General features: G+C 41.5%; 1 protein-coding gene across 1 annotated transcript; it reads left to right on the forward strand.

The window, feature by feature from the left end:
- The first annotated feature begins 368 nt into the window (after positions 1-368).
- Positions 369-10,712, forward strand: rnd1b (Rho family GTPase 1b). The gene is made up of 5 exons (XM_084917371.1): positions 369-652; positions 1,159-1,246; positions 7,111-7,220; positions 7,344-7,478; positions 7,657-10,712. The coding sequence occupies exons 1-5, from the start codon at positions 533-535 to the stop codon at positions 7,900-7,902; spliced, it is 699 nt and encodes a 232-aa protein (XP_084773497.1). The 5' UTR covers positions 369-532; the 3' UTR covers positions 7,903-10,712.
- The last annotated feature ends 4,282 nt before the right edge of the window (positions 10,713-14,994 follow it).

The following is a 14,994-nucleotide window of genomic DNA, read 5'->3' on the forward strand; positions in this document are numbered from 1 at the left end:
AGCCAGTGGTGCTATCGATTCAGCCAGTCGAGTCAATTTAATCAGTCAGTTTGTGACAAGACACACAGGTGACAAAACAACAGTCTGCAGGGGGTGGCTGCAGATTACATTGTTCTTTAATCTTCTATGTTAAAAAATAAAACTATGTAAGCCGATGATTGCACAGGGAGATTACAATTTTTTAGTCCTACTCGTGGACAAATGCGTCTAAATCTATTACACTTTCTTTCTTGCACAATAATCTTGGAAGTATTTCGAGATATCTGCTGTCACATCCTCCCAGACAGAATAACTTGAGAGCATCACCTAGTGCAGTAAAGGGAGCCTGTGGAATGTTGCGCTCCTATTGGCTGCTGCTTGCCTGTATAAAGAGCCGCAGTGGCAAATTCAATCAGATCAACTGCGGGCATCCATCGAGAGCGAGACACCGGGTTTCTCAGTCAAGCTGGGACAACAATTGCTGGGCTGTTCTGCTGTTTGTTTGTCTTTCCCTTTTTCTGCTAAATAAATCCTCTGGAGCATTGTTGGGATCATGAAGGAAAGGAGAAATACACAACCGCTGGTGGTGAGATGTAAACTGGTTCTTGTGGGAGACGTTCAATGCGGAAAAACGGCGATGTTGCAAGTCCTGGCGAAGGATTGTTATCCAGAGGTATGCAAAAATGTGACTCGTGTTGAAGTAAAATATATGAGCAGAAAAGTCTGCCCTGTGTTCTCTTGACAATCGCGGTGTTGGGTTTTCATCAAATGATTTGGAAACGGCACGGAGAAAACAGTGCGTCTGTTGCGGATAGTGACATATTGCTTGCGCATTTCCTAAAATTTCTTGCTTTTAAGTTTATTTCCTATTTACTGACCTTTACATCATCGGTAGCATTATTGTTTCATCATGTGGTCAGTGGAATTATGTTCTCTGCGCATTCTTAGCTGGTGCTTTCCTTTCATAGTGGCCTGCGTTGAATATCTCCTGCAGCTGCAGCGATTAAAGTGATTAATTGATCCGAAATTCTGTCAAATTGAGAAAAGATATAGATTTGTCTTATTGTTTTATTGGTCAGTGCGTGTGTTTTCTGTATAGCACTGATTAGTTAACTTCCATTACCTGTAGCTGCCTGACAACTCCCCACTAACGGCACCGTGTTGCTAATTGCTCCCCAGACCTACGTGCCCACGGTATTTGAAAACTACACAGCCTGTCTGGAACTGGAAGAGCAGCGAGTGGAGCTCAGTCTGTGGGACACTTCAGGTAACCGATCACCTTTTCCGTGTGCATGTGGTGTGTGATCTGCAGTCCTGCTTGCCGCACTGAAGAGGATTTGGCAATGCCGCGTGAATGTAACGAGTGTTTGTTTTTGCTGGAACACCAGTCTCTGTATTTCTTCCCAGTTATTCATTTTCGTCATGACATTTTTTATTTTGGAGCAAGAAAATGGAAACATTGTGTTGTTAAACATTGGTAAATACTTAGGGAAGGGCCTTATAGTCTATTCCCCCCCCCCCTGTTGATGCAGAGGTACTTGGGATGTGTACTTGTTGAACTATATACTCTTTCAAATCTCCCATTTACTACAAATTAAATTTCCTCCGATATGAAGTGTCCCCCTTTTTTGGATGTGTCTGGATGTAAAGGACTCTGCAGATCTACAAGTGCATTTTTGTGCCAAGTGTGTTGCAGTGGAAAAACTGGGCAGAAAAGACTGATTATTCCGCCTCGCTTGTTTTTAATGCTGACTCCGTGCATCATATGTTCATTTACACTAAGCGTGAAAAAGAGGGTCAATGTGTCATTGTAGATCTCCCGGGAAATCTGCTGTTCGGAGTGTTGACCTGAATACTGCGAGCACGGGTCTGCAGCACCTGTTTGATTCCCTTCATGCTCGCTGCACAATAGTTTCTCTCGCCAGGCCACATTCCTCTCTGTCCACACTCGTGCTGCAGCCTGACTAGGTCACACTGGCAGTACAAGTGTGTTTATTTATTCATTTTTGTGCACATGTGTGTCTGTGTACAACAGATCCTTTATATAACAGACCCATTTGTATGAGATGATGCAGTATTTACTGTGCTCTCATATTTTTTCCCCCTCCCATTATCACAAAGCGGCAAAATGAGGAGAAAAGTGAGTGTAATTCCGTCCCCAGACCAAATCCCGTTTTTTAATCCCAGACTGTGGACCTTTGGTCTGGCCAGCAGGAGTGGGCCTGGTGCCCAGGGATGATGGGCACACAGAGCTACATCCTGTTGAGCAGGACAGTTTTTCTGGAGCAGACAGATAGGAGGGAGCTCAAAAAACTCTAGTGACCTGCATTCCCCCTCCATATGCTGCTCCAGGTCAGCCACTCAAACAGCATGGTGCAAGGGATTAAGACTGTGAATAGGACTGCTGGGCAACCTCCTCTGACTGACCCAGTGAGTTTGTGGCTCTTTCTTTCTTTCACTTGAGTGTTCCCTTTGTTGCTCCCTCTTTGCTACTTTCTGGCTAATCTGCATAGATTTCCACTCCCTACCCTCTAGCAAACACCTATGGCACAATTCAATACCAAGTACAATAGAGTACAGTATGCACGTGCATAGCAGACTATTTGAAAATGGGCCACAAAAATAAAATCTATTTTTATTCACAATAGATTTGATTTAAAAGACCTGCCCCTCACACTCTCAGAGGAGACCGCATGTGGTCCCCTTCCCCCTCATCTTTTATAGATGACTCTTTTATCACAGGTATCTGCTGTCAGGCTCGTGGTGATGGGTGACAGGCAGAAATGGGTATTTGTTAGCCACACCGCACAGTTTCCTCTCCTGTGTCGTAATTTGCTCTAATTGCGTGGAGTTTGTGCCGCCCTGGCCCACACCACACTGAGACGGTCTCCTCATTATCCCAGCTCCCCTTCATTGATTGCACTGACCTCATCACTAGCTCCACATGGCAGGCGGCTCCTTCTCTCAGCTCCAATATGGATTTACAGTCTAAAATCAATCCACCAGTTTTAACCAGGCTTATCTGATCAGGAATGCTGGGGAAAAGGGGAAAGAAGGGAAGGTGAGCTCTGTCTGGTGTAGCGCACAGATAGTGAAAATAAATCCCATTAAGATGTTGGTGTGTAATTTATTTCAGGTTTAATGATGTTGCTGACGAAGCCTTGAAGTTTAAGATCGTACTGTGTGTGTGTGTGTGTGTATATATAATCACTTATTGTATGATGTATACATAAGACTGACTTGGAATGAATCCAATGTCCATTTAAGCTGATGAAACACTCTGCTGGATTGTAAAAGGGGGCATTTTTAATATTTAATTGTCATGTTGATGGCCATATGTCATGTGATTTCTCTAATAGGCACCCAGTTTGTAAAACCTAGGTGCTTTTTAGAATTGTAAGCAGGTACAGTTTAATTCCTCCATCTTTTTCCATCATTGATTCATCAGTGATCTATTTTTTTATTAGTAGTGTTTAGCTTTGCTAAATGTTTCATGGACTGTTGTCCAACAATCAGTTTACACTAGCTGAGAAAAACAGGTTATATTCTCAAATGTTTCCTGCCTTATTTTATCCAAATCAACATTTCAGGGTTTTTAAATCAAACTCTTTGATGTTGGACTTAATTTTCTTAATCCAGTGTCATGAACTATGATGATGAAGTAAAGCTTGTTAGCAGATCATATAATGCTCAGGAAAAAAGCACCTCCTTCACCCTGCAGGGGGCTTCAGCACTAATTCTGACTGGCTTATGTGAATCCAGGAAACAACTGCTTGATGCAATATAATATGTTTTTTGGAGCGTGCTGTGAAGTCCGTAGTCCTGCGGCAGCACCACAGCTCCCAGTCGGCTGAGTGTGGGTGGAGGCACAGGGCTCCTCTCGTCCCCATATCTGTGAGTCATCCCATCACTGGATCATTAATCTGTCTGACCTCCGCATTTTCGTAGTGAGAGGAGGAGTGCTAATGATGAAAACAGGCTATGTCACTCACTCGATTTTAGCACACATCCACAGACACACAGTTATACTCTCGCTCGGGCAAACACAAAGCCGATCCTCCCCTCCCCCACCTGTAGCCTTCAACACAAGGGCCTCGTCTTCAGCCCTGTGAAGCCTACATCCACTTAGGCCCAATCCTCACCTCAAACACTCAGATCTGGGCACCGCACCATCAAGACGGATGAAGTTCAGCTCAGCCACAAGAATTTGGTTATACTCCTTTTTCTTTTCTGCCATTCCCCAGTTAGTCAGCCTCACTCTCCATGTTTTATGCCTCAGAAACTCTCCATCTGTTGTATAGAGGCACGCAAGGAGGAAAGCCATAATTTGGGCCATGCTTATACGCGCTGCATGAGCACCCAAACCATTGTGTGGTTTGCTGCAATGGAGAAAGGAAGGGAAGAAAGAGACAGATAGCAGTAACCTGTGATATTACACTGCAGGGGGTGAGGGATTAATGGCAGAGGAGGTCTCTTTGTGATATGGCTCAGTAGGGTATACTTTGGCTCCCGCTCTTCTTTTTCCTGTGGCTTTTTCTTGCCACAATAGTAACAGCTATTTCTTCCAAGATTAGAAACTAGGCCCTGGCGTGTAAGGAAAGTGCTGCCGAAGCTGCGCCTATGCCAAGTAACATGTTACAGGGGGGTTTGAATACTAATATTGAGGTGCTGTATGTTGCTGTAAGTACAGTATGTTTACTGATTTGTGCATTGTTTGTCCAACACAACAAATAGAAGTTTTATTTATATGTGAGGACAATAGTAACCAAAAACAAAGAAAGAAAGGCGGGGGAGGCTTAGATGTCCTTTGCATCCCCCCTCCATCTTGGCAGGCTAATTGATTTGTCAGCTTTAAAAGCATCGGCTCTCGGACCTCTGGTGTAGCCTTCCATTGATTGTTGCATTTAGATCAGTGGCCATTTAATGCAGACTCACATCTTGTTTGCTGGCTCTGTGATAACCCCTCACAGGAGATTGAAAAGATTTCTGGAGCACCCGACCTCTGACTTTCCCATTATATACCTCACGTATATGACGTGGCACAGAAACTTGTAATATTAGTGGCTCTAATCCTTCTGATTTTAACATGTGTGATTTTTAACATGTGTGACATGACATATGTCTCAAATTCTTCAAACACAAAGTTGTGTTTGTGGCTTTTCTGCTACAATTAGGTGTATGTGGTGTAAAAGCGATGGTGTTTTCTTATATGTGACATCTGTAAATAATTTAATCAAATTGTCTCCATTCTTTTTTCTTTCTTTTTTTTACTCAAGAATAGAAAAAAGTCATTTTTTATTTCTAAAGGCATGGAAATGGAGCTGTAACACAAGCATGTTCCTTTGTTCTTTTGCAACAGTGTTTACTTTCTTCAGGACGTTGAGTCCTGAGGAATTTCATCACAGCTTGTCATTATTCCACTCACGGCACCCGGCAGCTGGCAAATTCAGTTTTACCCTTTGATAATGTGGAAAATCATTAAGTATTCATAAGCACATATCCGTTTTTGTGTACACATACATGCACGCATCCGTGTTTCATGTGCTTTTTTTTTATATGTTTTCTTCTGCTGCATTGTTTCTGCACCGTAAATCAATTAGGACGGTTGTGCAATGAGTTATTACACAGACTGCTTGTGTTATCTGTAGCTATAAAAGGAACGCTGAATCCCTTTTGGGATTCACACAGAGACTAAAGTAAACATGTTAATCCCATTGAGCAGCCCCTCTTCTGTTTCATCTGATAAGGGACCGGATTCACCTCCGCATGCATCCGAATTTAAAAAGTGTGCGTCTGTGTTAGCGCTTGTGGTTCCGGCGCGTGTGAATCTTTTTGTGTGACGGGCGTATATCTGTGGTCACAAACTCTGTCGCAGAGAAGAGGAATGTCCCCAGCAGTAGGTGGGTGGGCCGCTAGTGGTGTAAAATGATTGAGTGGCAGTTAAGGCGAGCCTTTACAGAGAGCCAGGAGGAATGCCTGATGTAGATGGTGGATTCCAAGGCTGTTGCTGTGGTAACAGAGGGACTGGAGGTATTGCTTGCCGAGCAGAGGATTTTTGGGGGGGGTGGGTGGCTTACTTAAGGATTCTGAGCATGAGTGGGAGCGTCTGCCTGCCCCGAGCCCTGCCGTTCCACTTGCGTAATCTACTGCAAGAGAAGATCAATGAGGATTTAGTGCTCGATTGTCATCTTCACTTCTAAAATGCCAGCCAAGAATATAGGAGCAGCAAAAGTAGCAGTTTTAGCAACAGCAAAGCGGAGCTCAGTGGGAAGAAGTGATGCCGCGTACACCTAACTTAAGCAGATGATTTCTCTCGCTCTTCCTCTCCTGCTCAATCTTCTTTTTTTTTTTCTTTTCTGTTTTTTTTTTTTACCAACTTCCTGTTCTCACAGCTCTTGGAACTGGCCTAAATTAAAAATGAAAAAACAAATTGCTCTAAACTTGCATGTATACACACTTCATATTACAAATGTAGCTTGAAGCATTGCACATTTAAGATGGATACTTAATTGATCCCACAAGGGAAATTATTGTGTTACAGCAGCAGGATAAAGAATAAAAATGGCACAGCCTACAATTAACAACAACCAGATGCATATACTGTTATGTATGTATAAATTTTGTATAACAGTCATTTAAAAAAACAATGAAAATTAAATAAAAATGAGGTTACATTAAAGAAGAGCAAAAAGCAAAATATTAGTGCAAATTGCATTAACTAGTAATATGTAAAGTGTAAATCTAAGAAACATACTTTTACAGTTTTCTGTACCATCAGATGTTAAATAACCTGAACAGCAAATGTGTTCATTCACACCTAACACGGGAAAAAAAAACCCCACTGAGGATCTTTGTCAATATTTAAAAATTGTGGCTATGCAGGAGTCCTCTTTTGTCACACAAACCAGCAATATGAAGTTAATGAAGTTACTATTAATTGACCTGGCATATTAAAGAAGACTAGACCTGGTTAAAGAGCAGCAAAACTGGAAGTTTCCTCTTAAAAAAACATGATTAAAAAATATTTCTGAGCATCCAAAAGTTCTAGGAAATGTTTTAAGGAATGCAAAACTACTTTTGTCTACATTTTCATAGTTTGTTATAACATTGCTCTCCTCTCTCTCCTGTAAGGTTCTCCGTACTATGATAATGTGAGGCCCTTGTGCTACAGTGACTCAGATGCAGTTTTGCTGTGTTTTGACATCAGCCGCCCAGATACTGTGGACAGCAGTCTGAAGAAGGTAATGACTTAAGGTCACTTTACTTCAAAGTCCTATTCTCTCTTGTAGCCTACTGTGACTCCAAAGTGTATTAACAGACTATTTGTCACCATACACCAACTGATCACCTTTTTGGGTCCACAGTGGAAAACTGAAATTCTGGACTTCTGTCCAAGCACACGTATTTTACTCATTGGCTGTAAGACCGACCTTCGCACAGATGTCTGCACACTGATGGAGCTGTCCAATCAGAAGCAGACTCCAATCACCTACGAACAGGTGAGACAAAAGAAACAAACGAAGATCCATGTGTGTGTGCAGATTTTTACACATATGCCTTTCCTGTAACACCCCGTCCCAAAGGACTTGTCTCCACACTATATCACAGGAAAAAAAATTAAACGGCACTATTGAAGAATATCATGAACAGTATCCGTTATTGTTTCATTTATTGCAGGGTTCTGCTATGGCTAAGCAGCTGGGTGCAGAGGCTTATCTCGAGTGCTCGGCGTTCACCTCGGAGAAGAGCATTCACAGCGTATTCCGCACCGCTGCGATGGCCTGCATCAACAAGCTGCAGCCTCTCCCGAAGCCCAGCCCCACCCGACGCCTCTCCAAAAGACTTCTTCACCTGCCCAGCAAGTCAGATTTGATCTCCACCACCTTCAAGAAGGAGAAGGCCAAGAGCTGCTCGGTAATGTGAGTGGAGACCTCTTGGGTTACAGTCCTCACATTAAACCCACATCCCCTGCGTCTTTGGTCTCGGGGAAGGGGGGGTGGGCACGATGGTTTTATCAGGGTTACCTGCTGAATCCTTCCCTCACCCCCCCAAGAAACCAAACACCACTCAGAAGAGGTGGACACTTCGCTGTCCACTTGCTCCTGAACCTTTTAGTGCACCTCCATCCTTTTCCACTGTCTATTTTTTGTTTGTTTGTTAGTTTGTTTTTTGCTTTCGAACAAACAATATCAGTCGAGGTTTGATCACCAAGCTACCATTTTATTTTCACCTGTGAACAGTATGCAACTACAATGGTGTTACATCTGTCTAATTTTACTATCTATAGGCACATGTTGATTTTGTCCGAAATGGAAATGTGCAACGTGTGACGTTTAATCTTGTGATGTAAATGCCTCTCGGAAAATTCAGTGGATATTTTTTTTTTTTTAACTCAAAAAATAAATCTAGCATGAAACCATCAGGAAATAGCAAAATCCTGTACATCCCTCTTAGTAAGGTGTGTGTGGTGTGAAGTAGCGCGTCACTGGTTTCCCCATTTACTGGAAGTACATAGAATAGATGTACAGGGAGCAATGGGACAAACCGTGAGAGCTATTACATAGAGAGATGTTCTTATTGTCTCAGCAGTGATGACAGCAGGGATGAGAGCAGTGAGCACAGGCTGCTGTGCTTACAGCAGTCTAGACTACGTCAGCCTGCACGGATTCTTGATGCATGGCTGTGTAGCTCTGCATAGTGTTGCTCTGCAAGCTTTCAGTGGAATAACTGGAAGATGCTGAAGAGGCTCCATGTACACAAAACGACTGCAGAAATGCGGAACGGACACAAAATATAAGCAGAGGTTTAGCTGGACTTCCAGGGTGTCTTTTATCACTGCTGGAGTCTGGTGGGATAGACACATTTAATTGCTCTTGTGGTGACCAGGAGCTTAACCACAGTCGGTTCAATGTTGAGCTTAGCTTTGCTTAGCCTGTTGATTATTGAACCGTGGCTGGTTATCGATACGAGTTAAGGTGTTAGGAGGCATATCTAAAAAGAATAAGATCACTCCTACATGGAAGTCAGACTGACCTGAAATGGTTTGTATTTTCAGACACTTATCAGTAAAAAATCTGTAGCATTGCATTGTTGACAGTTTTTCAACAATTCTCAAATGGTATGCAGTTTTGAAAAAAATGCCTTTCATATTGAGTTCCCAGAAGTCAATGAGATTTTTGAATACTGTAATTACTGTAATATGCCTGTGGATTCCTCACATTTGCATCAATGCAATGTAGCACCCTCAACCTGATTCAATTCTTCCAAAAGGACTGATTTTTGTTTTGCACACACTTGTAAAATCTGTTCACATCCAATAAGCAGCACTTACTGTAGGTTACATTGCAAAAAAAAACAAAAAACAAAGGGAAAAATCAGACGCTTTTCTGAGCTTAAATCTTAGGCTTCATGGTTATGTGTGTGTGCGCAGCATCGATCTCCGTGCTTCTAACCATAAAGCAATAACGATTTAAGTGCTTTGTGATGCAAAAGTAACCTGCGTGGCAATAACAACGCAGCTTTGTGATTACTGTCATGCTATAAGTGCTCCATGGATCGACATGTTAGAGATTGTTTCAATCTCCGCTGTACAAAAGGCTGCTGATATAGCCCCTCCTTCCCCCTGTGTAAGTAGTGATCAGTATATAGAAAACCAAGGACGGCGTTTGCGCTATGAACTAGATCAGAGTATTCCAAACAAGAAGGAACAACATGCTATTTGAGTTGTTGCTGTCAGCTCAACATAATCATAATATAAACATTGAGGCAGTATGCCTCAAGTGAATTGTTGTATTTGTTTTTTCAAATTTGAACTATACATTAAAGTCTAGCAATTATTCATCAAGGGCTAGTGTGGGTGGAGGGGGGGGGATAACGTGGGACTAAGGAGAACAAGTAATCAAACTGCACAGGCTGGCCCTGTCCAAAGAAAGCTATTTTTCCATTCTTTGTGTGTGTGCGCGTGCGTGCGTGTGTGTATATTTTTATGTATTTAATGGCATGATGTGAGTCTCCGTGCTGTTTTTGAGATTTTTCTGAAATGGCTGCTCTGTCTGTACGGAGCTGTGGACTGCCCCTGGTAGTTGGAGGAACTTAAAGTGGTGATTTGCACAAAGGCTTCCAGTTCATGGTCACACACCAAATTCCTCAGCATTGCCTAGCAACAATTCAGCTCAGAAACACAGAGACTGGCTCTTGGGTTGGTTGTGTGGACAGATAGGGTTAGCTCACAAGCAGACATCCCCACATCCATTATTACTGCATCATTTAAGCATTTACTGCGTAGCTTGTTTAAAGAAAAATAATAATAACAAATAAAAATTAAAAAATCTTGATATTTTTCTCTGGGTTTTTCTCTGCCAGGCCTTCTGAGTATGGTTTACATGGGCAGCTCAATGACCATGTCAGTTAATATGCAGCCTTTGTGTTGTAGTCAGTGTGTGGTAAAAATGGTGCAGTCAAACTCCTAAGCATGTCCTATTAAAGTTGTACGATTGTACATACAGTCTCTTGTTTTATAGTCATTGTACAGCATCTTCGAGGGTGTCTGATGGAAGTATTGTTGCTGATGTGATTTATTTATTTGGTAGCTATTTTGCTTTTTTGTTTGTTTGTTTGTTTGTTGATTGACATGTACATTTGTTTGAAATCTTTTTTCAAAAGTTGACTGTTTTTTTTTCTTCTTCTTCTTTATTGCTGTGTTGAATAAAGCTTGCCCCGTTTGGCATCCTAAATTCACTGTTCTTGTCATCTTTTTTTTTTTTTTTTTTTTGATCACTTGCTTATGAAACAATACACTACACTAGATATCTGCTCAGTATCTCCCCAGTCACGTCTGCAGGAAGTGAGGTGCTTATCTTTTCCACTCAAGCGACGCTAATAATTCCTTTAACAGGCTCTGTGTCACTGCCTCATTAAGGATAGAGTAAATTTATATCAGGAAGATGGCAGATTACTGTCATTTTCCATTACCACAATCCTGATCTTAGATCTTAGTTACCGTTCAGGGAATTATAGTCAGAGAGTGGAAAAAATGTAAATAACACATATTTACCTGCATAAGTAACATGTTGGGATGAAGAAGGAAAGATTCTGTCCTATTTGAATTAATTGAACCAAGTTATGTGACGGTGTTTTGTTGTTGTTTTTTAAAGGCTCCTTTTATCTGCTCTCATCCATCTTCAAATGCACCACATCTGGTTGCTGCCAGCTATGGAAGTGTCTCAGATGAGCTCAAGCAAGCCAGCCAACACATATGCCCTCGCATTTTCTCTTCTTATCTGTAAAATGCAATGCCATCCTCACAAAATGTTCATAAACTTTATCTGTTTGGTGTTTTACACCTAGTGTAAAGTTCTAAAGTTGTTGTTTAATGGAAAAAAAAATTCCCGGAGCATCTGTAGAGAATTGTGGTAAGAGTGGCAAGACTGAACCAAAGGAGATGTGGACTGCCAAAACAAAACAGCGAATGAAGCTCATTTAAACATTCAGTAGAGGTGATCATAGCTGCAGTCAGGTGATGGACAGTAGACATCTCTTTCATGATTCAATAATTATCAGAAAGGTGACTGGTTGTAAGCAAAACAAGTCAGACCCCATTGCCGTATGAAAGCGGATTCTAGCCGTAATGGGAACCATGGTTTCCTGAATACGCAGAGCAACAGGAGCACACCAAATTATATGGTAAGGCTTTTTCTTTCTTTCTTTTTACTAATGATAAAAGACATTCTTGTGTTGGTGTTGAATTTCTAAAATGAACTCATCATAATGACTTGAAACATTTTTTTAAAATGACATAAAAATGAACCTGAGCTGTCCTGAGGTCAGCTTAGCTCTTGCGGCTTTTTTTGTTGCTAAAAACAAAGTGAATTATGGGCTGTCATGGGCTGTCACTAGGGGGATTGCTAGAACACCTGAAATAGAGGCAGACATTGTACACATGCCGACACAGACACATTGGGTGTGAGGACATGTAAATGGGCCACATACGCTGGAAGTCATAGTAAATTAGGCCAACATCTGGCTAGGCACAGAGAGTTCACTTACCCACTCAGCTGTAGTGTGTACCACAAGGGCTTGGTGAAGGAGAAGTGGCACAGTCCAGTGCATTTTTAGGATCAACCCTGGCACTTCGTTGAATGTCTGCCATCTGCAGCTACCTTGGAGGGGTTCTTTGTCTCCAGTACAAACAGTGGGTCACTTTGACCAAGGATTATTGTGTTGCCATTATCAAAAGTTGGAGAGGGAGCGCTCACACAAACCAATTTACTGGGATGTGTAACAGTGAAAATCAATCCACATTGCAATTAAATTCAAAAGAGAAGCATCATCATATCATACACCAGCCATGCTGCCAAAACAGCTCCAAGCCATTGTGGCAAGGACTCGACATATCAGACTTCAAGATGTTAGCAGTCAGATGTTTGAAATCCTGGAGATTGTCAGTGGGGGGCTCTCTGGATTATACTTCTACTTATAATACATTCTGAGAAATGCTCATTGGAGAATGATCATCTGTGGGATGTGTTGAGAGCTGGGGAATCTGAAGACCAAGCTTCACCTTGTGCTCTTTGTCATTCTCTGTCTTTTCAAACAGTCCTAAGTAGTTTTTGCCATACAGCAGGGTGCTTTATCGTGCTGAAAGAGGCTCCTGACAGTGTCATCAGGGTCATTAATCCCCTGTTATACTAGGCTGGGAAATTAAGCTAATTGCAGCTGTAGCTCAAATGTTACGGAAGTGAACTAATATAGTGAAGGTATTTCTTTCTTTGGCGTAATGATGTGAAGTAACTTGCGATTTTCCATGAACAGCATGTGCGCAATCTTAACCCTCAGAGCTGATTCTGTGCAGCAGAGGGATTTGTCTTCAGAGCCCTGTGTGTTTCTTGAACATAAGAACCAGACATTTGAGTTCAAATGAAAAGGTGGTGGAAGAGCCAAAAATCTATAAAACCATCAGTCTATCCATTTTCTTAACTGCTCAACTTGAGGGAACTAAAACCTGCTACCAGTAAAACACAGAGAGATAATACAGAGAGATTAACCATTCATGCTCGCATCCATACATTGGCAGCGGTGGTAGCCTCACTAAGTCCATAAAACAATGAGCATTTGAAGAATAAAGGCGAACTTAGACATGGAGAGAAGAACAAAAAAAAGGGGGTACACAGAAGAACTGACAACTAAAGGACTATAAATACAAAAACACCAGAGACCGACAAGGTAAGCAACTTAAAAAAGGAAAGAACAGGAAGCATCTTCTCAAATGAGAGACAGAAATGAATGAAATGAACGACGCTATGGTGACGAACCAGCAGGTGCATAGCAATATACTCAAATTCAAAGGTAATGTGCAACCTGCAAAATAAATAGGATTAAGAACTAATATTTATAGTATATGATGATGAATCGGTGTTCGTGCCGGACAGGACTTTTTTCTGTAGGGGTGGATGGGGGTGGAAAGGGTAATCTGAAAGGAATTATGTGGCTCTAAGTGGACAGCCCTCAGTGCTGTTGTGTAACATTAGCATCATGTTCTGGGTCCTCGGATAACTCTCTTCAAAGACACAAGAACACATTCCAGAAGTAACCTGTCACTTTATACTTCCTGTTTGTACACAGCCAGATTAAAATCTTCTACATTTTTTACATTTGTTATTATTATTGTTATTATTTTAAAAAGGAGCTTGAACACAACAGCAAAACTGTGCGCATCCATCTGTTTGTGCAGAAATGTGCAGAATCTTAGATTACCGATGAGGTGTGATGAGGTGTCGAGTCCTGCAGTGTGGGCTCTCTCTCTCTCTTTCCTTCCCCTCTCTTGCTCGCTTACAGACACACAGACACCAGATTTTCTGCCTCTGCCGCAGTGCAGGGCAGGGCCAGAATATCCAAACCCATCAACTTCCTATAAAGCCAGTTTTGTTCAAGAAAGGAGCAGGATGTGAACACAGCCTTCCTCTTATGTGTTATCTGAACATATCTGGCAGTAAAATATGTACTTTCAAAGTAAAAGGCTTTTTTTATTCATAGAAGGAAACAAAATCAATATTAAAATTAATTTACAGGCATTAAAGAAAAAAAATCTTGCTGTTAATGAGCAGTTCCAATAATTCTCCAATAATTGTTTTTCTTACAAAATGTTTTAGATGTTCATAGCTCCCCAAATATAATGACTAATGGCTTCTAATCTTCTGAGGTTTATTCCTCCACTGTAAGCTTGATGTTTGTGTTTCTTAACAAAATGTCTTAACAATTATTTATCATATTGCTTTGAAATTAATTTGCAAGTCTCGCTGAAACCCAGCTCAAATCAAAACATCTAAGAGCCACAGACCCTGTGGGTAGTCTGATGACCTGTCCCGGATGTGCCCACCTCCCTGCAGCCATGACTTCATTATGAGCGCATCCTTTTACATCATTATTTTACAAACATAACAGAACATCTGAACAGATCTTCCCTGTGCACCTTCAGGTTCAGCACACAGTAAACGCTATGTCCCAGCTCTTCCACACCTGTTAGTGTGACCCCTGACTCTGAACTCTCTCTGTGACCAGAAACGTGACTCCCCTACAGCTCTCTCTTGACCCCTTACTTCCCCAGTTACACCACCAATCAGCTCAGTCAAATGTGAACAGTTGTTTAATGTTCCCTTTGGTCACACTGGGAAAGCACAACTTCTTCCACTGAATCGTTCGTGTGTGTGTGTGTGTGTGTGTGTGTGTGTGTGTGTGTGTGTGTGTGTGTGTGTGTGTGTGTGTGTGTGTGTGTGTGTGTGTGTATAACCTGAATTGGATCAGTAGTTATGACAATGGATGGATGTTTATTCTTAAGTATATACATATACTAGTATGTACTGGAGATGAAGAAGCTTCAATAGATGAAATAACAATGGTGATGATTAATTTTGTGCAGTTGATTACAAATAAAATACATTTTAAAAACAGATGCATCAGTTTTATACTGAGGATTTCCCCACAAACAATCGTCACATCTAAAATATAAAACAGGCAAAC

Source organism: Perissodus microlepis, chromosome 20 (genome assembly GCF_051167445.1).
Source record: "Perissodus microlepis isolate ML-2025 ecotype Zambia chromosome 20, ASM5116744v1, whole genome shotgun sequence".
NCBI classification, from domain to species: Eukaryota; Metazoa; Chordata; class Actinopteri; order Cichliformes; family Cichlidae; genus Perissodus; species Perissodus microlepis.